The 25,029-nt window shown below is 32.4% G+C and overlaps 1 protein-coding gene and 1 non-coding gene across 2 annotated transcripts; one reads left to right on the plus strand and one right to left on the minus strand.

Annotated features, from left to right (window-relative positions):
• Positions 1-960: 960 nt before the first annotated feature.
• On the minus strand, positions 961-3,617 carry LOC119829027. The gene is made up of 4 exons (XM_038351385.1): positions 3,407-3,617; positions 2,965-3,157; positions 1,811-1,929; positions 961-1,226 (listed from the first exon to the last, which is right to left on the minus strand). Exons 1-4 carry the CDS (start codon positions 3,611-3,613, stop codon positions 1,074-1,076), a joined length of 672 nt encoding a protein of 223 aa, XP_038207313.1. The 5' UTR covers positions 3,614-3,617; the 3' UTR covers positions 961-1,073.
• A 20,291-nt stretch (positions 3,618-23,908) lies between these two features.
• On the plus strand, positions 23,909-23,991 carry Trnal-cag. The gene has a single exon. It is a non-coding gene; the product is annotated as a tRNA-Leu (tRNA).
• Positions 23,992-25,029: the final 1,038 nt, after the last annotated feature.

Here is a 25,029-nt window from a genome sequence, read left to right on the forward strand (position 1 = left end):
TATTTTATACGACTAGATACATAAGTGGAGCTGCCCAATACAGAATCAATCACACAGCGGGACACACACCTGATGTCCGTCTGTCAATTCGTCAATATGTTTGTCTATATATTGTCATATATTATAACAGTTTACTATAGTTTAAATTATCATTTATTATCCAGTATGTAACAATTCAATACAATAATATGCTAATATGACTAATGGATATAGGAATATACACACATTGTATTATGCTAAGTATGTGAAGTATTGGACAAATGCATTATATTGTTGTAAAGGTTTTTAAGTTTTAGAATTTTAAAACCAAGGAATACACTGCGGTAACATCCACTATGAATCGAACTTAATATGCGTACACTTAAAAATTATTTTATATTATACCTTGATATCTTATCAAGGTATGAGAATGACTATCATTGCAGGAGTCACTAACAAAAAATACAATTATACTTTCTCGAAATTATCCCAACTTTGAGAATTTAATTATCTTTTTAATATTATATAGCTTAATTTTATTACTGGTTAACCACTGTTCATTTTAAACTGAATTTTCCGTAGTTCAATTTAATTTTCAATTAAATACATTCACCTCAGCATATATCGTGATATGGTTTCGTGCGAGACACCAATTTGTAACCACCTTGATCAGAACCGTAAATAACACTTTAAAGTAAAGACGCTTTAAATCAAGCGATTAGTCGTTCATACAGAATTAATTTTATCCTCAAGTGAACGATTATTTGTAGGATAATTCATGTTAAACAAAATGTATTAATGTTATTTTTTCTATTAAAATTCCTTTGTACAAATTTTTCATTGTAACAAACTCAATAGCACTTTAATAATCCCTTATTGGAACGCTTTAGTCAAGACATAGATAGGTAATCGCAATAAATATGATAAATTAAACATTTATCTTTTATCACACACTATATTTTTTAAAGTTATGTGACCATAGTCTAATTTAAATAACATCATATAAGACAAAGCAATTAAGCTAACTCTTATTGTAGAATATGCGATTAGTTACTAATTAGAAACATAATGGAATTCTTATACATAAAGTAGTATTAATGTAAAACTTTCGTAAGCATGGTGTAGTTAGTCTGTTGTTTCGGACTAGGAGTCAATAACTCTGCATTACAAAGCTTCGGTTCCTCAATATTCCTTCTGTACATCGAAAGAAATTCGTAAGCAGGTCGCAGTTGCTCCTTATAGACGTCCTGTAATATGAATAATAATTACGTACATTGTATAGGATTTACGTTAGCTCTGTCCTTTTCACACAGCCAGTCAATAAATAAGGATAGATGGCTTTTATGAAATTCCATCGATGCAGCATGTGTAAAAATTGTCCTAGATATATAAATGGCATGCGTATATTAATGTTTTTAATTATTTCTTGTATAAAAAATTAATGTGTTGGTTAATTTACAAAAATGCTTAGTTTAAATGCCTTAATCTGCGATATATACACGACTAGTTGCCCCCTGCGGTTTTACCCGCGTAAGTCTGTTTCCCGTAGGAATGTCCGGATAAAAAGTTGCCTATGTGTTATTCAGTTGTCCAGCTATCTACGTTCCAAACTTTATTGCAAACGGTTAAGTAGTTTTTGCGTGAAAGAGATGTACATACACATACATTCATTCAAACTTTCGCATTTATAATATTATTAGGATAGGATAGGATAGGAGAATATCTAAAACACATTTTATATCAATTAAATCAGCTCAAATCCGTGGCGATTACATTTTTCTCAATATATTTAAAAGTATTATATATTTTACTAATTTTATTCATTGCTTACCAATTCCCTCTTATATATGATTGCTGATATTCTTCCCCAAAGAACTTGCAGTAAAAACACTGCATTTTCCGTTTCTAACAGATGCAATAGCGTCGGCGAGTCTAAAGTCTTTGAGTGATCTTAAAAAATAAAACGAAATATAAAAAAGGAACATCACTACCGAGAATTGATTGTGTTTGTTTATGTATTATAGGTACTTAAAGCTTTAAACAAGATACCTATAGATATCAAAATATATGTATTTCATCATCTATGTCAATATTTGTTTTTACACGCTTTTTATTAGCTTCACCTGTATGTTTGTTTGTAACCGACTTCTTTGGGCGCGATTTTGACCCACTTTAAACGGCTAGATTTCGTTCAAACTTTGTAGATTTATTGAGGATCGATGACAATACACTAATTTGATAAAATTATTCCATTTTTCAATTTGCAAAATATGATAAAAGCGTGTTTTTTAGTTTTTTTAAACTATTATAATATATTATTATTTAACAACCACGCTTTTTGTTTAAGCCACAAGTCATACTATAACAGTCGGCACTGAAAGCTACTGTCACAGAATCTTTCTCTGTAACGTATACTAACGTGGGTACGAATCATGTCGGCAGCATACGTTTGTTTTTACATAATTGAAAAAATAATGATATTTCTAAGTCTAACTATCTATTTAACCCCTTTATAATTTACTAGGTTTTTTTTTTTTTTTTTAACGAGGAGGAAATCTTCCATAGATGCTCTAGCTTTGGGGGAAAAGTAGAGCATGTGGGATTTCTACCCACTAAAACCTCCTCGGCGGCCAAACTCAAAGAACAAAAGCAGGGATCCTGGGATCTCCAAAGGAACGCACCAGGATTTATAATTTACTAGCTGCGCCCCGCGTTTTCACCTGCGCAAGTCCGTACCCCGTAAGAGATTCGGATCAAAAAGTTGCCTATATGTTATTCCAGTTGTCCAGCTATCTACGTAACAAATTTCATTGCAATTGGTTCAGTAGTTTTCGCGTGAAAGAGAAACAAACACACATCCTTACAAACTTTCGCATTTATAATATTAGTAGGATTTGTTTCGATAAAATTTGCAACATGCTTAAGTCCGTCTAGCAAAAAAGAGATAGGATTTACACAGAGCGTAAACTACAAATATCCACTTACGTATATCCTTCTCGTTGCTGCTTAAATCGAGTAGTTGCTTGTAACATCCCTTCACACCAGGTATCGCCTTGGACCATATATCGAAAGGTTCGTCCGTATGGTATCGGAGCCGGATCACCTCCCCTGGGACTTTATCGATCATGTCATCAGCTGGTTTGCCGAAGCGTTGCTTTAACATCCATTTAAGACCAGCCTGTTAAAACAATTTCTTATAATAAGTACTCGTACATATATATAATACTAGCTGCGCCCCGCGGTTTCACCTGTGTAGGTCTGTATACCGTAAGAATGTCGGTATAAAAAGTTGCCTATATGTTATTTATTGAATATTTGTATGTTTGTAATAAATACTGTACGTATGATTTAGAAAATTTCGACCAGTAATAAGGCGAACGGTTACATATTGCATATATTCCTACAATGTAAAAGACAAATGGGATACCTCATCAACCTCGCTGAAGTCAACTTGATAGCACGAGAAATTTGTATCGAGTTTTCTAGAAAAATTCGTGTCCGGTATAACAGCGACTACGTGCCAGGGTCCGATGGCCTTCTTTATATCAAAATCAGTTTTAAACCCGTCACAAAACTCATGTTCTGCTCGTAGTAAAGGAAAAAACACAAAGAAAAGTGTGCTTACACGATACATCGTGATAAGGTACTGAATTAATGTAAACCTGACTAGATACGAGTGCTTGAGTGGTTTAATTTGGTGGGATTAAGGATGGTTCAGACGAGACGGTAGATGGTGTTTGTTTAGTGGGTTAATTTATTAAATAAATTTCAAGTTGTCATGCAAAGTATGTGTTGTATGATACAAGACTCAGATTGTATTTGTCTGTAAATATACTTTTTCGAAAAGCTTTCTCTTTCCATTTTAAATTCGGCAATCCGTTTGCAGAGATCTGAAATTGACCTTATGCCTCTCCAAATGTTCATGGGCGGTGGTAGCACTTACCATCAGGCGACCCACCATTGCTGATATAAAAAAAATAAACCAAATTTGGAAAACGCAAACATGGAATATACCATAGAATATGATTTAAAAGCACACAGTGCGCTAAAGCGATGTTTGGAGCATAGCATGAGCGCTCTGAACTTTATAAGGACATTATAAATTTAGCACAAAATTAGATGAGGTCGATTCACAAATAGGATAATGGCTTAATAGCGCAAACACGAGACGTCTAGAGTACCGTTTTACCACAGATTACTACACAGTAACATAACACATTATTCAGAAACAACATTTTTGTGTAGGCGGAACGACCTTGTTATTACGCTAAATGAACTTCACAATACTAATGTTCAAATTTACAGAAGTTGTTAGGTTTACACATTACTGGTTATGGTAAAGCACATGAATGTATAAACATTCCTCTTTCAAATACACAATAAGATATTAGAGTTATAAAAGCCATCATTTTAATCGTGGTTTTAAAATACATACATTTTCTTTCAGCTATTAATGTAGACTCTTTACAATACGGTATTCATTAATTATTTTAGTACAATTTTTTTTTTCAATTAGCTGCAAAATCATTAAGGAATCACAAATAAATTTGTACTGTTCGTAGAACTAACAAAAAAATTCAACTCAAAATCTTTATTATTCATGTATACTTTTTCGAGTATTTATAAAAAGTATTTTTAAAAACCACCACCGAAATGTCTCGGAATGTCTCTTCTACTGAGAAGAATCGGTAAGAAACTAAATACATGTTTTCCTTTTTTAATACATAAAACAGTTTCTTGTACAATACTGCAATAAACAAATTTGAAATTTCAGCAATAAAATAATCTGAACAAACCATAAAACAAGTTTATATAAGGTTTTGCAGTCTGTTAGCTTCTTAAATACATTTCACTCTAAATTAAACATAAGTGAATCACTCGATACTCAAGGGAACACAAATTTTCCTTAAAATATTTTCCATTATCTGTCTTCTGCTGTCTTCAACATCCGTCTTAAAATACGGTCATTGTTTAAAAAGAAACCTACATACATTTACTTGAACAAAGGCAGTAAAAACGGTTTATGGACTTGTTATTGCCATCCCAGCGGACAGGTTGATTGGTTTCAAGGAAAAGCGTAAAGCGTTTGTAGAAAATTAATTAATTTTTTTATAACAAAACAATATTTAATAGGTTAAAGTTTGCTTTTCATCTGAAATAGCATTTTACACAGTCAATACATCCTGCTAATCCTACTAATATTATAAAAAAATAAATATTAAGTTTGTAAGGATGTTTGTTACTCTTTCACGCAAAAACTACTGAACTAATTGCAATAAAATTTGGTACGTAGACAGTTAGACAACTGTGATAACATATAGGCAACTTTTTATCCCGATATTCCTACGGGATACGAACTTACGCGGGTGCAAACGCGGGGCGCAGCTAGTTCCTTCATATATCCAGAAATTTGTCCTCAGATGGTTATAAAGCTTTGATGAAACTGTTCTATTAATTGTTTATTCAAAAATGTATGTATCGTCATAGGTAACCCGGATTCTCCTTTCAAGGCTGTTTGTGGATAATCGCTACAGCTCATGGTTGTAGCCAACCTCAAAGTGATGCCGAAGAAAACAGATTTTAATGTATCCTATGAAAATCTTCATTCAGAAATCTCCCTTTGAATTTTAATATGAAATTCGAATCGAGAGTTTATTAGCGTTGAATGAAATTATAATAAATTCGGAAGTAAGTTCTTTATATCAAAAATTTTGCTGTAAATTTGATGAAGAGTATTCATTGTTGCATTCAGCTTCTGATTTAAGGAATGTTATGAAATAGTATTGTAAGATTATTTTAGTTGCGTAATATATATTTTATTCCGAAAGTAAATAGCCGTTGACATAACACTTATTTTACGATTTTTCTGTGAAAGGTAATTACATAAATATTCAATTAAAACAAATAAGTGAAATCCTAGTAGGATTATAAACGCGAAAGTTTGTAAGTATGATGATGATTGTACCCTTTCATTTGAAAACAGCTTATAGTATCCGTATGAAATGTGGTATAGAGACAGATAATAGTCTGGATTAGTTCATAGACTACTTTTTTCCCGGGTACCACGCGAATGACCCAGCCGGTCTACTCTGTTAATAGCAAAAAGTCTCATAAGAAGCAATAATTTTATTTTATACATATTTTTAATCAGAAACTTACCCTTTTACTGACTGTAACGTCAATTTCATACTCAATTAACATTTATTAATATTTTACGATATTAATACCAAAAAACCAGTAATTAATCATACCCTTTCACGAGTTGTTACCGTTTTATAAATAAATATCGTTCAGTTGAGAGTTTCAGGCTCATTAAGCTGCACTCATTAAAAGGATAACCCTTTTGGATTTTGTAGAATGCCATTAAGACCATTTTTTCTCAATTATACTTTTAGAAGTATAAAATTTGTATACCAACAATCTTTATAATCAGGATAGTTTGAGATACGACCTATTATTGGCAGTAACAAAGCATCTGTTCCAAACGTATATAATAAATTCATCTCTATATAGATAAAATTACCGTGTCGCAATCTTAGTTACCATACTCGCCCGAAACGGCTAGACCGATTCTCATGAAATTTTGTGTGCATATCGGGTAGGTCTGAGAACAGGCCAACATCTCGTCAACATCAACATCAAGTATTTAATCAACTACAAGTGGGAGGGTAAAAATAAACATATATCAGACTCATCTCAATTGAAATAATATAAAACTTCAAATATACGTAAACACCATATTTCTTCAACGAAACACATCCAAGGCTCCAAAAAATTCCAATAAAAATCCGCAACCACCAAAATGAAACGGTTTTGCTGACAATCAGTATAATTCAATCAAGACGCAATAGTTCGGCATGTGAGAGCCCTCCATATTACGGTATGTATTACAGACTGCTATCGGATGCCGATCGTAAAACTTTACGAACTTTCGCCCTCTCAACTTATCTGTGACAATCATCTTGACACACAGAGTAGCTATGAATAGAGGAAAATACCTTTGATATTAAATTTAAAACACCCTGCAATACTCTAACTTAAAAATGTGATTCTCTAGAACTAATTGTGAATACAATGTAACGTAATCTTTTGTTATTTACCAAGGAAGCTAAAAAAATATGAAACATTACATGTCCTAAAATACATATTTAAAAAATGCCATTATACGTAGTTAATATTCAGTATAAACAATTTTATGTTACAATATACATAATATGTATGAGCCGTTATTGTTTATAATGTAAAATAAAAAGACAAAAAACACTAAATTTATAATATAGGCCTTACAACTCAAAAATCTAACGGCCGAGAGGCTAGGCGTTGCTACGGTTAGGCAAAAAACGCGGGTTCGAACCCCGCCTCGTGATCAAATATTTTCTATTCTTTCAAAATTTCTCATATTGCGTAATTTAATTGAGAATTTATGCTCTATAATCCACTACTCTTTGCACTTAACTGAGATTTCAATAAACGTCTTCCGATTCGTGATTGCCACGCTTCAAGTATCTACACATAGTCGTTAAATGTGACAGACAAACGTGTTACTACTGTATTACGGGTTTATTCTATTATTTTTGGGAAACTGTATTATCTTATGAGGCACGATGTAAGCAGATATGAAGGAGTATGAAATGTGATGGTTGTGTTGGCACGAATTCTAGTCTATGAATAAAGCGAGTGTGTGATAATTTTTGTTTGATATAGTCTAGAAAGATTGCGCTATGGTGTATGGCATTGTAAATAATAATAGATAGATATATTTTTCATATTTTCTACAAACTGTTTTTTCAAGTTGCGTTATATTTAACTTAATCCTACTAATTCCTACCATAATATTATAAATGCGAAAGTTTTTGTGTCTGTAGCTCTTTCAAAACAAACTATTCAACCGATTGCAATGAAATTTTGTACGTAAACAGCTGGACAACTGGAATAACATATAGGCAAATTTTCTGGCTTTACACGTGAGCCGTGGTACATATAATATAAACTACATCATACAGTGAAAATGTAACTGTCTGGTACAAAAAAAAAAAATGAAATCGGTCTAGTAGATTTTTCAGTTATTCAGTTTCCTCTTTCATAATATCAGCTTAGATTTTCAAATTAATATAAATTCACTGTTTCATGTAACTGTTAAATATCCCCAGTAACTTAATCCCCTAAAAGCATGCATGTCAAAACAAAATTGCTTCATTAATATCACGAAAACAGTAGCAATCAATATAAACTGCATTTCGCAAGCTTAATGCATACTGCGAAGGTGCGGCGGCACACCTAAACCATACAAATCGCTAAATTCCCCCAGTGTATGCAACGTCACTTGTTATAATAAACGGTTCATCAGTTATACCACATCCGCTGTACGTCATGTTGCTGTACTGTGACCAGACGAGGCGGTACTTTGAGAAATTTCGTTAATTTTTGGAAGTACTTTGTAACATTATAAAAAATGATGTTTCTACTAAAGAGTTTGAAATTATTGAAGTTTAGTGGAGTGGCCTTTAGAATTACGAAAAGTAATATTTGGTGCAAATGTTAGACTAGCTATGCCCCGCGGTTTTAAAGTAGTACCTGAGGTTATATAGCCTAATATATGGTTATATAGAGGTTATATATATAAGTGCAGGTGAGGGGGTCGCGGACGAATTTTGATAAGCACCCGTGGTCCCTTCACGAAAGCTCGACAGAACAGAGTGAGATTTTAGAAATCCATGATAACTCCACGGCCACTTCCTCATTACAAAAAACAAGGAAAGCTATGTCTCATGTATTCAAAATATGTTGTATAAAGTGTTGTAATAAATAACATTTATTGTGATTTTAAACTATTTATTATTAATTTATAACCGAAATTCATACTATATGAATTGATAATATACGTATGAACCACCGTAAGTTATAATAAAGTGCTTCAAATATATTTAAAATGCACATAAAAAAAACGGTTTTAAATCATACGTTACTATAAAACATGCAATAATCATATTAAATGTTACTGGTAACCCTACACCGTAACTCGCTACAAACGTGATGAATGCAATCGGTGTATCAAGGCGCGCCCAGTTTTACGTTTCAGCGGAAAGCGCGGGAAATGTGCATTTTTTGACATAACACTTCTAATGGTTGTTTTTATGGAACGTGAAAGCTGCATCCGATTTATTGTTATTAGAGTTTCGCTTGTTATATTTTCAAAGAATTATTGTGGTCATGATTTCGTTTCTTATTGAAAATATACGTTATATTTTATTGAATCTATATAATTTAAACTGAATCTTCAAACAATAGTGGTACGGACCACTTTTGTTTGTTTATACATATTTTCAGTAGTCAAATTAATTTGGATTAATTAGAAGACTAATTTGGTTATTGTACACTATGCATGTTAATCTAAAGAAATGCATAAATTTTTATAGTCCGTTAGTAATGTCTAAATAACATATCTATAGAAAATCTATAGGACATAACACGAATAATAATATTTCAAACACGAAGCAAGCCACGGATTCCTACGTAGTTCTTCAAATAAGTTATAAGTTCGTATGCAAGCAATTCTCTAGAGATTTGCAAATGGCTTGTGAACAAATGACTGGTGCATTATCACTCGCACACCCTTCGCCACAATTAGTGAATGAGCAAACTACTCTACTATGTTTTTACTATAATATGTATATGCTTTGTTTAAAAATATGACGTATATTTAATGTGAATTAGAATCGAAATCAATTAGTTAAATATAAAAAAGATAAAGATCAGTTCAAAAACATGTTATACAATAAACGCTCAAATAATCAAAGAACCAAAATATTTCCAACAACACAAAAAAGCAGCAAACGGAACTCCTTTACAAAATAATTACCCTTTAAAAAGTCGATTAAAAATTCAATCCTTAAGAGGTTGCCCTCAAAAGAGTTACCCAGGTGTGAAACGAAGTATGCAGTTGTCAGGTCTAATTATAGTATTAATTTGGATCTTTCGCGCGAATTATTCACCTTTGAAGATGGTATCGGTTTGTTAGTTGAGGAGTGGTTTTAAGATGTGATAATATTGTGAGGCAGAGTGGAAAGGGTTTATGTATTTGTTTATTCACCAGCTTTTACCTGCGGCTTCGCACGCGTTATTTCGGAATAGTTTAATAGATATTATTATACACATACACATTCCCCTTGATCGCTCTATCTATTAAAAAAAAACTATCAAAATCCGTTGCGTAGTTTTTAAGATTTAATCATACATAGGGACATAGGACTTTGTTTTATACTATGTAGATTAGCTTCGTTGCATTGGTGCTGCTTCTTAAATAACTAACATGCTTATGTATTTTACTGAAAGTTATTGAGTTAGGATGCCAATTACTTCGATAAAATGTTCACTAAATTATAATTGTACGTTATTGAAATAAATAAATGAAGGTTACGAACGCGATTTAATCTCATTAGGTTACAAAATTTTTTCAATCCTTAGTATCATATGTTCATGTCATTATGCACTTAAAATACATAGGTCATTTTTCTGTCTATTTACTTTACTTATATATTTATGAACGGGTAATTTCTTTATTCTTCTTTTATTAAATACAACAAAATATATAATAGTTTCTATCCTTATTTTACCTTAAACTATTTTTCTCGAGATAAGAAAAACCTTCGTCCCTTATCAGAGTACGTTCTATATTTTTATTACAATTACTCCGAATTTAATCAACGCATCGACCGTGAAATACCAGATAGACAATTGAACATTCACCTTTATAACACAACATTTTATTGAAAGAACAATACACAACACTACCTATGTACAATTTTTTTTTCTTAGCCATGCAAATGATGTACAACTAAATATGAAAAGATGGTTGCAATAAAACAGAAACTCGATTAGAATTTAAGATTGCCAGGATGTCTCCAATTAAACACGCGTCGCCGGTGACAAACGATCGCCTTCCCGAGGGAACTGGGTCGGAGTTTAAAAGTAAATGATATACAGTCTCCTTTGTTGGACCTCTTTCGAGTGCAAATGTAATAAATAAAAACATAATTGGGGGCCTGCTGGCTTCGAATTTTATTATTTATTTGCTGAAACTATTTTAAATATCTAGTTAGTTTAATTGAATGTAAGTAAAAACGTAAGAATAATATAAATATGGTTTTTATAAAATAGTTTATACAAACGAACAAAAGGATGTCTTAAGATTTGAACCAGTTATGTAATAACACAGCACGTTATAAATAAACTTAAAAATTCTGTTTAATTTATATTTTCAAGTCCCAACAGGACAAACACGAAATCCCACTTAAATCTTTATTTAAATATCTAAACATTAAACCATAAACCGAGATATCACTAGAATAAAATATTTTAATTATACTTTATGATCGCTAAAGCCGTGTAAATGAAAAACTGTCTCGCTTTATGCAATCGTAAAAAAACTTGTCTCTTCCGCGAAGCGTCGGACTTTAATGTGTTTGCATTGTGCAGATTTCATTAAGTTTTTACGACTGCGCTTATTCATTAGAAATATTTCAGTGTTACTTTGTTTTTTATTAATTATATATAAAAGGTTACCTATTTGGCATTTACGATATATGTAGTGTGTCCTCCCTTACCTACTCTATCTACCTCTTCCTTAAATGCCGGCACCATCTCAAGGGTTCTTGTGAAGGCTCATGGGCAGTGGTAATAGCTCGGTATTGGGTGAAAAACTAGTTCGTATGCACGCTTTTTAGAACAGTTTACAGAAGACACTTCTTTGTTAAATATTTCAATAGATTTAAACGAATAAGATTGTGTATGTTGCTGCATTTTGGTTACGAAATTAACAGAAAATCTGATTTATCTAATATCAAATGAGGATTCCTGTTCTGATGTTGTTTGTTCAATTTGTTAAACTTATTTTAACCATCAAAAATATCAAACTCAAACATCTATTTATTAAATTAGACTTCTTATGGAAGCAGTAAATCAGATTTGAATCAGTAAATATATAATATCACTACACAGTATAAAACAAAGTCGTTTTTACTGTCCCTATTCCTATGTATGCTTAAATCTTTAAAACTACCCAACGGATTTTGATGGGGTTTTTAATAGATAAGAGTGATACAAGAGGAAAGTTTATGTGTATAATAACATCGGTTAAGTTACTCCGAATGTAAAACGTGCGAAGTCGCGGGCAAAAGCTACAAGTAAGCTAGTTTATTTAAATTGAAAGCTCGCAGAGTGGACCTCTACGATCAGAATCTATAAGTGAAATCTTTTACTCAATAAATCGAAAAATACGTATCCTGAATTAAAACAACAGATAACATAAATAATGTCATTAGGACACTGACCTTACAGCGGTTAAATGGAGATTTCTCTTACGCGTCCGAATTACCGTCAGCAAATAAATAAAGCCAATGAGGGCAAGGAGTAATGATCCTGAACCTTTACGGTCAATGTTTTAAGAAATAAGGAACTATATAGAGTGGATAAAACTATATAATGTGTTTACTTTTTGATGCAATGATAGGTTATTGCATATAAAAGTGAGTGAAAAATTAAGGGTTAATATAGTGATAAATACCATAGAATCTTCAAAAGCACTCGACTAATAAGCGTTCACTTAATATTCAACGATTTTTTTTAGTTTTACTTTACTCAATCTAGTGCTTTAAATGCGTTTATTATGTGGATTAAATATTATAATAAATAAATTGCGTAGAATCAGTTAAACTTCTTTAATTTCTACGTGTTTTTTATAGTTTGATACAATTATTTCTTCCTGTATTAAGAAAATTCTTAATAAATTTTCTTGATACAGGAAGCATCTTTCTTCTCTTTGTCAAATGTTTTCCATATAACAGCTCCATATAAATCCAGTTTTAGTCACTGTCTCCACCGATACACTGATGAGACCAGATAGAGAGCAGACGGGACGTAGTTTTTCCTACTTTATTTATTGGACTGACAGACGGACAAATGTGCGCAAACTTAATGCGAGTGTTTTTTCTTTGACCTCGTTACGTCTGATTGGATGGAAAATTGAAAAATTGAAGCGTTTTTTCTACTTAATTGAGTGAGACATTAACTAATCATGTACGTTTTATTATATATTGTGTTGTTATTTACATTTATTGTACTGTCGTTGTGTGGGTGTAGTATTGGATAGGTAGGATATATTTAGAAATTAAAAACTTTTTAACGGATTTTAAACGCGATTTATTCATTATATTATTAACCCGATGTTTTCAAAATCGCGTTTAAAATCCGTTAAAAAGTTTTTAATTTCTAAATGTATTATACTCGCGTAAAATAAAAAACAAGAAAATACTAGTTAGGATATAGATTTCACCGTGAAATTGTCGATAAATTGTGATCCGTGACATACTACTTAGAATTTAACACTTAGTCATCGATAGATTATATAATCCATCGATGGTAATCCATAAAATTTTTAAATCGATCTATGAAGGGTTAGGTTAGGTTCAGTTTATTTAAAACTACATAGAAATAGGCGGGGCGGGTGGTTAATCTTCTTATATATAAAAATCAATTGCTGTTCGTTACTCTCGCTAAAACTCGAGAATGGCTGGGCCGATTTTGATAATTTTGGTTTTGATGCATTCATAATAGTTCAGAGAAGGTTTAAAAGATAAAAAATATGGATTCTTTCAGAAAAAGGTCATTGCGAAGTTCGCCGGGTCAGCTAGTACTTATAAAGGCGACACATACAACTACAATTCATTCTATATATACACCTCCTAACGCCATCCTCACTTTAAACTAAACTCAACCAAATGTTGATAAAATAGAAAAGTACTTATATAATGTAGATATGAATACAATTACATACATACAAAACAAGAAGGAAACCACATAAAAAATTCAAAACATACGCCACCTGAATTATGTATGTCGGAATGTCCTGACCAGCGGCGGTCAACCAAGCGGCCACTCAAATGACCCTTTAACAAACCCTTTGCCTCAATATTTATAGCTTTCCGAGTCAATTTTGCGTATTTTACGAGACGATAGCTTACTTCGAAATAGCACTTTAAGATAATGGTGTAAAGGTCGAGAATAGAGTAAAGCAGAACTTCACTACTTTAGTGGTTTTGAAGTGTGTGAATTAAGTATTGAGTGTGTTGATGAATTTCAATAGATTGGGAAGATTGGTCACTTTTTCTGTTTTATATATAAATGGATATTCTTTGGATATATGTTATGTACTTACACCAACAATTCTTTTGAAGGTTTTGAGTTCTTATTGTGTCATCTGAGATTTTTCAGACAGGTTTTTATTTTTCCGATTTTTGCATGTAATACGCACGTAAGTCATTTATCCTACCACGAAATTAGTTTTTGTTGAATCAGAGTTGAATATTCAATCTAAATGATTGGTTTCGTTTTGTTAGTTTTATTCAGTAACACTTTATATGAATTTATACGATTATAAACCAGTTGTAGCCCATAATTGTTATATCCTATTACATGTGAATAATAAATGGCAAATTAAAAATAAATTTCGTTAATTTTTTTATGATGACTAGCCTATCCTATGCAGTACATTATAATCTTAGTTATTTGTATAAAGGGTAATTTCATAAAAAAAATATACGTTTAATAAAAGGCCTTTTAAATTTATATCCATCGAGAAAAGAAGACACACGGCGAGGGCTAACAATAAATACTATACATTATTAGGCTATTTTTCAAAATCTTCCTATTTCTATAATCCCAGGTTGAAACTTATGTGCATTTAATAATATTCAATGACCATAAAGCATCCTGTGTTAGCGATAAATGTTTTACGATAGAACAGAACATCGTAAATATAATGTATTCAAGTTTGATGGGCTACGCGACAATGCATATGAATGCAAGTATTACAGGGAAAAGGAACTGTTCACATGACTTTCAATAAGGTCGTATCATATATACATGGCGTATGGTAAGCAGTGGTGGTTCAGTGGTGAGAACCTCGGACTTCAAAATCGATAAGTAGGGGTTCGAGACCGGGTGAGCGTGCAGGTAATAAATAGATTTTTCAATTTATCTATCTGCATATGTGGATAACATCACCACTGCTTAAAACGGTGAAGGAAAACATCGTGAGGAAACCGGCATGTCCAAAAATCAAAAAGTTCGACGACATGTGACATCTGCCAACCCGTATTTGATCAGCTTGGTGGATTATGGCCTGAACCCTCATAGAAGGCGTGTGTCCCAGCAGTGGTAACATATATAGACTGATGACGGTGTATGTGTATTTATGTATTCAAATTGTTTGTATGGCTGTGTTAGATTCTTTGTTATGCGACAACTTCATTAATTAAGGTAAAGAACGGTATCATTGGATGTCGTTTAAGATGTTACTTATAAAAAAGGACAGTATTCTTATATTAATAGATTATAATCACACTAATATTAAAAATGTGAAAGTTTGTTTGTTTATATGTTTGTCCGTTAATCACGCTGCAACTACTTAACGGATTTTGATGAAATTTGGTATACAAACAGAGTTTAAGTTGACTTGGTAATAGGATATTTATTATAGCGATTAAATGCTACCTTGGGATATAACAGGAATCTTGATATCCGGACGGAGCCGGGACGAGCGTCTTGTTCCCAATAAACATCTAAACAATAAATGCATGGTCTGCTGTAGTTTCAATTTCATGATTTATAATAATATTAAACGAAATAATTATCACGTTATATCATATCGAAAATTTTCAATAAAAAAGAGTGGTTGAGAGTTATAGATGACATGTATATTCTATCATCACGTCATATCATCATAATTTTATGATATCAATATATTAGTCATACAATCCCTAGTATTATAAATATGACAGGAACTATACCTGTTTCTTCTTCCCAACATCAGGATCAAAAGGTGCGGAGCAGTAAATAAAGACATTTAAAAATATACCTTCTTAAGCTTCCATTAATACAGAACTAAGCAACTAAATAACAGATGTACTAGAAGTTTTTTCGGGCGAAACCACGAGGCGAAACTAGATGATAAAATTATATATTTTCATAAACAGATAATCTTGTAAGTGTTGAAGCATATAATCATAGTCAAGACGTTCAAGGACACCCAAATGACGGAAGATTGCGTCTGATCCAAGCATTTGCAAGTGCCCTCATAACTCAAGACAATTGAGCCAATTTGTCTGCCTCTTGTATTACTCTCTAGGCTTTTTATTTCCCCAATCAAAGGTCCGACTATGGGATGGAATGAGGTAATGAATTCTTGACTTTCATTAGGGATGGGGACGTGAGTTTTTGGAAGTTGGTGCGTTATTGCATGGAGATAGCTGGAAACCATGGGTATACCACTTGGTTTTTGATTAAACTATTGACGTATATTCACGTGATGTCATTGGTTCTGTATCTTGTAGGAGGAAGTTATAATCTTATAATATTACATGAATCCTGGCGGTGAAAATTGCTAAATTAAAAAAGTATACAAACATACTTGGAAACAAAGCAAAATAATTGAAAAAACAAAAATGGTAATAATAATTTTTACGTAAAAATACATAATTCATCATAATATCATACAAAATACATTAACACACATATATCTATAAAATTATCACCAACAATTATTTTATTCAGTTGGAATCGAACCTGCACACGACCAAGCAAACCACTGTTCCAAAAAGTTTGTCAAAAGTCAATCTATATCCAAAAAAAAGTCTCTTCACATCCGTATTTCTGAAGCTCAAATCTCAAGGGTGGCAAGTCTACTGCGACGGGGGTCGCATTCCACAGATTATACGATGTTGCCTTCATGAGCCGTTTAGTACTTGATACCTGGACATATAGATGCTGGATTTGGAATTATATTTACCTGTAAATAACAGTCTTTTCAGTATAATAAGTAGTAAATATCAAGAAATGCGAATAAGTATCTGTATTGACTATATGAAAATATAGGCAACAAAAATGTTTAAACTGAAGGTTTTTTATATTTTTGTGTGAGTCTACCTTATTTCTTGGTTTCAGTTTGGTATCTGGGTTCCTGGGCTATTTATTCTAATGACCATAATTTTAACTTTATTTGACCGACTTTATTTATTTATTTTTACTTTTATATGACCTTAGAAACGAGACAGTGATATGGCTGATGCATATCCTAGCATAGATGGTTAATTACTATTGACTAAAATATCATTTTAGGAAAATCTATTTTTCTTTTGCAATGTTGAAACAAAAATCGTGCTCTAATCTATTCTATATCTATTTATATCTTAACTAATAATATAACGCTACAATTTTGTATATTTTCTGTGTAGTTTTTATTCTGTATTTTTTTAAAGGGCAGACGAAGTGGCTTGCTTCAGCTAGTCTACATAAATGAGAAAAAATCGTCAAATGTGTTGCTAAGCGTAAAACTCGAGAACCGCTCGACTAATTCGGCATTGTTTTTTAATTTTTGCAAATTGTTTTCATGGTGGGAAAAAACGTACCACAGTTGAAACCGGGGCGGATCGCGAACACGATCGCGTTTTTCATATAATATGAAGATCACTTCTAGTGCTGTATATCTTCAACACGTTTTTAGCATTAGCCGAAGCCCTGCGGGTGTTTGCAATTTGCTTCAATAATGCGGCTTGTCCCCACTTACTGTCTCACAAAATTTATCGGGTTACTCAAGTGCCATCCTGCTTGGCTGCTACGTGATTCTATCTATGTATACTCATAAATATTGCATCGGAAACCAGCGTAACTTGAAACTGCGTAATTAGGTGCCTATTGAAGAATTTCTCAAAATGGTTTATTTTAATTCAACTTTTAGACGTATATGTATACCTATATTTCAGCATATGTTCTATTTGCATTGAATATTAAATAAAAGGAATAGCAATAACTTTGTAACTTATTTCTGAAGAAATTTCTTTCTTAATTACAGGTATGTGACGTCCAATAACTTTTAAGAAAGTCTACTAACACCAATAATAATGGTTGAATTTTTGTGTGACCTTTAAACTCGAAAATATAAAAATAACCAATTCTATTACATAAGAACATTTATAAAATAAATTTGTGTAGTTATGGACAAAAGAAAATCAAACAGTTAAGAAATGTCTTTATCTGCCCACTATTCTAAATAGTGTTTATTGTTAAACTTAAACATTAATCAATCAATTAGACTTCTTAAAGAAGTACTTTTGAATCTTTATAACAGCTTAAACAGTTATTTATTTATTGTTATTAAAAAGATACTTAAATAATTACAAACCAATACAGGTGTCATCATGGAATGAAACATTAAAACAAGCTGCATTTATAACTAATGGTTAAATGATAACATGCTGCATACAGCCAATTACTTTTTAAATCACACCCTCAATTTTACCTTAATTAGCAGTTATTTATAGTGCATTTTGAACCTTAAGTTAATAGATTCAAATTTTATATTCATTAAGCAATCCATTTGAATAAGTATGATGACTTTATTTCGTGTTCACGTTAACAAAACTATTTTCAAAGTAACTTGAACGAATATCATTAAATTATAGATACCTTATATGGGTAGGGTATCAATAAAGTTTAATTAGGAATTGTATTACAGAATGTGAACTGTTTTTGGTAGTTTAATCACAGAGAAGGAAAATGAAAACAATTTTATTTTATCCTTTGAAAGTGCTAACACACTTCAGTTTGTATAAACAACGAATTTATTAAAATGTTTTGTATCGCCAGAATTACTTTAAATTTTGTTTTATGATGTTCGATGATTAAGCGTTTTCTTCTTTATTTCGTCTCTTGGTGCTGAAAAAAAAAGAGTAAATGCATCAAACCCGGGTAGCGGGTAAAAAGGCAGCCAGTAGACGAGTTAAAAATATCAAATCAAAACGTAAGCATATTAAAGTTTGCATGAGGAACAATAAAAAATATTCAACCGAAGTATGTGGCGTAATTAATAGGTAGTTACGTGAAACTAACAAGATTGCAGTGTACCGTTGCGAAAAATTCACTTATTTTCAGATAGTTGAAAACATAGTTCGGTGCTCCCTCAATTCATTTAGGGGAAGCTAGCTATATTATTTGGAACATTCAATTATGAAATTTATTGCTTTGTTAACGCATTTTCTGTCGTTTTCAACGAATAATATATTCAATGTTTAAATAAGAAGTTTCTTATACGCAAACTTCTATAGAACTAAACATAACGGTCTCATCGTTGCTATTTTTGATGGCCGGTTTTTCATGTTATTTTATAAATACGATTGCTTCCTTTCAACTTTTTAAGGTCACACTATTATATCTATATATATATAAAAGAAAGTCGTGTTAGTTACACTATTTATAACTCAAGAATGGCTAAACCGATTAGGTTGAAATTTGGTACAGAGATAGTTTTAGACCCGAGAAAGGACATAGGATAGTTTTTATCCCGGAAATCTAACGGGAACGGGAACTTTGTCGGTAACCCCCCGAGTCTATCTTACCCGTGACTACGCGAGCAAAGCCGCGGGCGGAATGCTAGTATTTATATATTTGTATATTTCTTCTACTACTAAGTACTCTTGAATCGTCAAAACATAGTTTTAGCGCTAAACAATAATTGATTACCGATATTTGTGAATCTCATCTCACTTCATAAACTACTGTTGAAGTTTAGACGGCAGTTGAACACAATAATGAATTAAAAAGCAATGTAGCAAAAATGATATTCATGCAAGCCAAACGTGCTGCGTCATCACGGTACGAGAGGCGAATCCAATCAACGCTAGTTTCACTAGTTTTAATTAAAGGGAGAACAAAAGGGGGAGGTAATGGAAGCCTAATTCACTTACAGCGTCATCAGGGAATGATTGGTTTGATGACTAGAGGAAAGTGCCGGCAATAATCCCCTTAGTCTGGAGGAAAAAATAGATTTCGATAGGCTCGGATTCGAGGCTTATATGCTTTGAATATTAAACGTACTACGTTTTTGTGGGAACTGTCTGGTTGGGAATGGGAATTGATTGAACGGTTGTAATTAGTTTCAAAACTGTTCTGTTATAGCTACCTGTATAACGTTTTTTGTTGTTAATGTTTTTACCGTGAATTCACAGTGTGTTTGATATTTTTAATGACGATTTAATGCGCAATCGTCATATTTATTTATGTACGAAATTAATTCCTTCTTTCTAGTCCTGTCCTTTCCTTATCTTTTACCCCCTTAAAATCGGACAACATATTTGTAGCGGCCTTACCTCTGCGAATGTACATAGGCGGTGGTGATCGCTTACCACCAGGCGTACCGCAAACTCGGTTGCCCGCTCTGACATAAATAATAAATAAATATAATATCATCAAATCTCATAAAGATGACTTTGTTAAATAACTTCGTTAGAGAATTTACCGGAGCTATTGTCGTCTCAAAAGAGCAGTGGCTCACTGGTGAAAACCTCGCACTTCAAAATCGATAAGTCGGTGTTCGAGATTGGGTGCAGGAAATAAATTGATTTTCAATTTATCTGCACATGTGGATAACACCAACCACTGCTTAAAACGGTGAAGGCAAACATCGTGAGGAAGCCCGCATGTCCAACAATTAAAAGTTCGATGACATGTGACATCTGCCAACCCACTTGGCCAGCGTGGTGGATTATTTCCTGGACCCTGGAACGTATATGGGCTGATGATGATGACTGTCGTCCCACTCTCACATCGTCTTGTTTCTTTATTTGTAATATAATATATTTCTGGTAAATATGAAGAGAAAATGGTTGTTCGTAAACACAATACTTAGCGTCATCATAATTGTGAAAGTTTTGAAAATATTTATCAAGTATTATATGACTTATTGTTTGCTTAAATCATAGTTATTTCTCTAATTCTTGAATTTCAGCAAACGTTTCTTTTAAAAATTAAAAACTTTTCAACAGATTTTAAACGCGATTTATTCTTTGTATTATTAACCCGTAGTTTCGAACATTTTGTCAGTCTCCCCGTATAAAAAAATGAATAAATCGCGTTTAGAATCCGTTAAAAAGTTTTTAATTTCTAAATGTACAATACTCGCGTGAAATCAAACACAAGAAAATACAAACATTTTTTTTTAAACCAATTAAATAAATTTAAGATAAATATAGCATTAATACTTTTGTACTTTTTAATGTATTATGTTTCTATATATCATATACTAATATTGTGTACTTAATCTATAGTTACATATTAATCTAGAACAAGGTCGTTAGTGCACATTGTTGTTCCTAGCAGCCAACTAATGGATAACCAGTGATTTGCATCAAGCCGCTGTTGTGTTCTGCGTAATTTATTACGCTGGCTGATTTAATCTGTTGTTAAATTTTCATTTCATTTGGGATTTTCATTATATTCGTTTTTGTTAATGGACGAAGGGCAAAGAAAAGGAGTGAAGCTCGAAGGAGCTCGAAGGAGGAGCACTAAGGTCCAACACAAAGCTTTAATAGGATTGTTTCTTTTTTGGGTTTAACACTCGATAACTCCGTTGGTTTTCAGCCAATTGACGTGATTGTGTTTGCGTTTGATTGCAAATTTGTGAATTTCGTGCCATTTTAAAATTGTACCTCACAATACAAGAAAGTGACTGTGGTATATGTTGAAAATAATTAGACATGTATAGTGCATGTATATAATAGAAACGCCTAGCCTTTCGGCCACCCGTGATCCCGGTTAGGCAAGAAGCGCGGGTTCGAATCCCGCCCCGTGATCTATTTTTTTCTATTATTTCAAAAAAATTCTGATTTATAAAAGCATTTCAATGCTATAAAACTAAAAATTTAATAATTAGACATTTTAGTGGAAAATAATTAGATATTTTAGTGGAAAATAATTAGATATTTTAGTGGAAAAAAATTAGATATTTTAGTATAAATAATGAGATCCTTAGGATAGGAATCCTGATTATAAGGTAATTTGCCGCTTCTAGCGTGTTTTTTAATTTTTTTATGTCACAGCGGGCAACTGATGACTTATGGCAATTGTTAAGGTATAATGCGCACAATTTATATTTAAATGACGTTTTTCCTTTTTGCTCAACCATGACCATATATTTCGAGTATACAAATACAAAGTTGCAGACCCCATCCATGGTCCACTTGACAGCAATTATCCCGTGGATGGGCGCGGAGCAAACTAATTCCGATGTGTGCGTAATGTAATTGAATACTGGTAAGCGCTGATTGTTTGAAATTTGTTTGCAATAAGTGTTATTCGCAATATGCAGCCTACACTATATGAGAATTGTATGAATAAGACTGTGAATACACAGTCGCCGATTAAAAAATACATATTTTATGTTATATAAGGAAAAATTAAAAGCTCTAATTAAAGAATCAACATAATTGTTTCCACTCTGATATACACTATACTCTGACAGAGTATTTATATTATAATATAATATAATATATTATATTATATTATTTATATTCAAATAAAAAAAATCGTCAAAATCGGTTCACCCTGACGAAAGTTCTGAGATAACAAACAAAATAATACAATCCAATCGGGAACCTCCTCCTACCAACCAGCCAACCTCCCTACTCCTTAGTTAGTCAGCTTTATGATATTTGTATAGATTATTTTTACCGCGTAAATTGACAACATTTTCCTAAAATGAACAGGATATTCTTCCTCTAATCTCCAAACAACATTATATCCACTAGATGTATCAGTGTACGCCGCAGTGTTGTGAGAAATCAAGCATTTTACTGTCCTTTGTCTTCTTAAATTGTCCGAGTAAGACAACTCGTCGGTAGCAAGATATTCTCCGTACGGCGTGTATATTAGATCTTACCAATGATTAAATGAATATGTTTAAAATACACATTAATTTTACCAGTTAAATAATTTGATATTATTTAAGTTCAAATAAAAGGTGAACTATAAATACAATAGTTAGAACATATTATACTGTAATTTAAGATGTAATGGAACGAGTGAATTAATGCTCGTTTTTGCTGAAGATAATATTTTAATATCAGGATCGTATTAAGTGTTCATATTTTGTCTGCATCTTACCTACCATATAAACCATGACATTCAAGATTGATTCGGATAGCACCTTTCAAAAGAGAAAATGAGCCTGCCCTTTGAAAACATTATAACAATTCAATTATTTTTTACGAAACAACAAATAACCTTTAAATTGTCAGAACTAGACCAAAATTAAATAGGACCGCATTAGACGCACATGGGACAGCTTTGAATTTAAAAAGGAATAAAAAATCTGTTCACCAAGTGAAAGCCGGCAACGCATTTGCAGCAGCCCTGCCACAGCATATATTCATGGGTGGTGGCTAACCATCAGGCGAACCACCGGCTACCCGCTTTTATATAAAAAAGTTTAGAGGTGATACACCGTGGAGCCATGGAGTTGCGAATTCGACCTTATTTTTGAGTTTGAGATTATTGAAAACATAAAAGATCATAAATTATTCATATATAAAATACATTATCCGCAACCAAAATGACACTAGCATCACGGACGCTGTCAGTATCAGATTTTTGCAGAGCTCGTAAAGCGAGGTACGAACAGTCGTCCCGAGAAATGGGGTGGAAGCGAGAAATGTTTACTCACCAACTGCAATAAACCCGTTAATCTATCTGGTTAGCTTATTAGAACATTTTGGAAACTTCAACGGTAATTTAGTATTGGGATTCTATGACATGTTTTTTGTTTATTTATCTAGCCTTTGTTATGGGAGGATTATATTTTCTTAACTACAAAGCACGTAGGTTGATGAACGCGCTAGCCTCTAATCTCATGTTCTTCTGAACCGATTAGATTAAATTTGGTACAGAGATTTGTCCAAAGAAAGGACAAAAAATATTTTTTATGCCGGAAATCTCTCGGAAACGGGATCTACGTGAAGAAATTCCCAGGACCATTTCCTTTGACTTTGTCAAGTCTAATCGACTTAATAGATAATGTATTAGTATTTAAAACTGTCTAGACATAGTCAGGATGGCCGAGCGGTCTAAGGCGCTGCGTTCAGGTCGCAGTCCACTCTGTGGGCGTGGGTTCGAATCCCACTTCTGACAACAATAGTTTTTAACATTTTCTCTTTTATTTTATTGGCAATATTGATATTATTTATATAAATAATTAACAATTTTCTTATGCTTGATTTCTGACATTTTTAATGAGATTTATTCATTATTTATCTCGACAATTCGAATATTCTGCGATCTGAGAAGTTACAATGTCGTCACGGTTATACGAAAATTGTTGTTCGTAAAATGAAAGAACTACTTCTGAATAAATGGTCTAATAAGTGTATTTTACATTCCTTAATATCTCCATTCAGTCATTTTAGGTTTAATTAACGGAAAAATTCCTTAAATAAAAAAAAATTAAATTAAATATCAATTTTGTATACACATTTATTACGGATATTTTGTGAAAATGTGAAATTGGACGTTGATGTTATTAAAGCTTTATAAAATGTCATAAGGTCACGTTTTTTCTTATAAAGGTATATAAATTCAGATCACTGGTACATTTTTACGCAGATTGAGGTTCAAATTGCCTAAAACGAGTGGAAGTTTAAACTATTCGTAGGAGATATTGTTATTTTCAAATCAGCATAATACAAAAATTCGTCGTATCTATAGATACATCGAGATACATCTAGAACATTCGCTTCTCAAGTGGGAGGGACGTGCCACAATGATTAACTGCCTCTTGTTCAATGCTAATCGTGTGCTAAGTATTCCTTCTGATTTATGTCGCCAGATTAAAGTATAATTATTTACTGTCAGATGCTAATTGCGACTGCTTATCTTTTGTGTTATCTGAGAAACTTTAAGTGATAGAATATTTTGGCGCTTTCATGATTATTTCATAAGTTTTTGTCATTTTGTAAATAGATAGGGTGTGTAACATTAAAAAGAAACGGTCTTATATACCAAAGATTAGCTTACAATAAGATTTTTTTGTATGTTACTAAAGGATAGCTTACAATAAGATTTTTTTAGCAATTCAACTTGTCTCAATCTAGTGCTTTTGAGTTATCTGCAAATATCAAGTTTGATTCTAGCTAATAAATATATTACAAATATGACCTAACGCGTTTGGCC

Source organism: Zerene cesonia, chromosome 9 (genome assembly GCF_012273895.1).
Source record: "Zerene cesonia ecotype Mississippi chromosome 9, Zerene_cesonia_1.1, whole genome shotgun sequence".
In the NCBI taxonomy this organism is placed as follows: Eukaryota; Metazoa; Arthropoda; class Insecta; order Lepidoptera; family Pieridae; genus Zerene; species Zerene cesonia.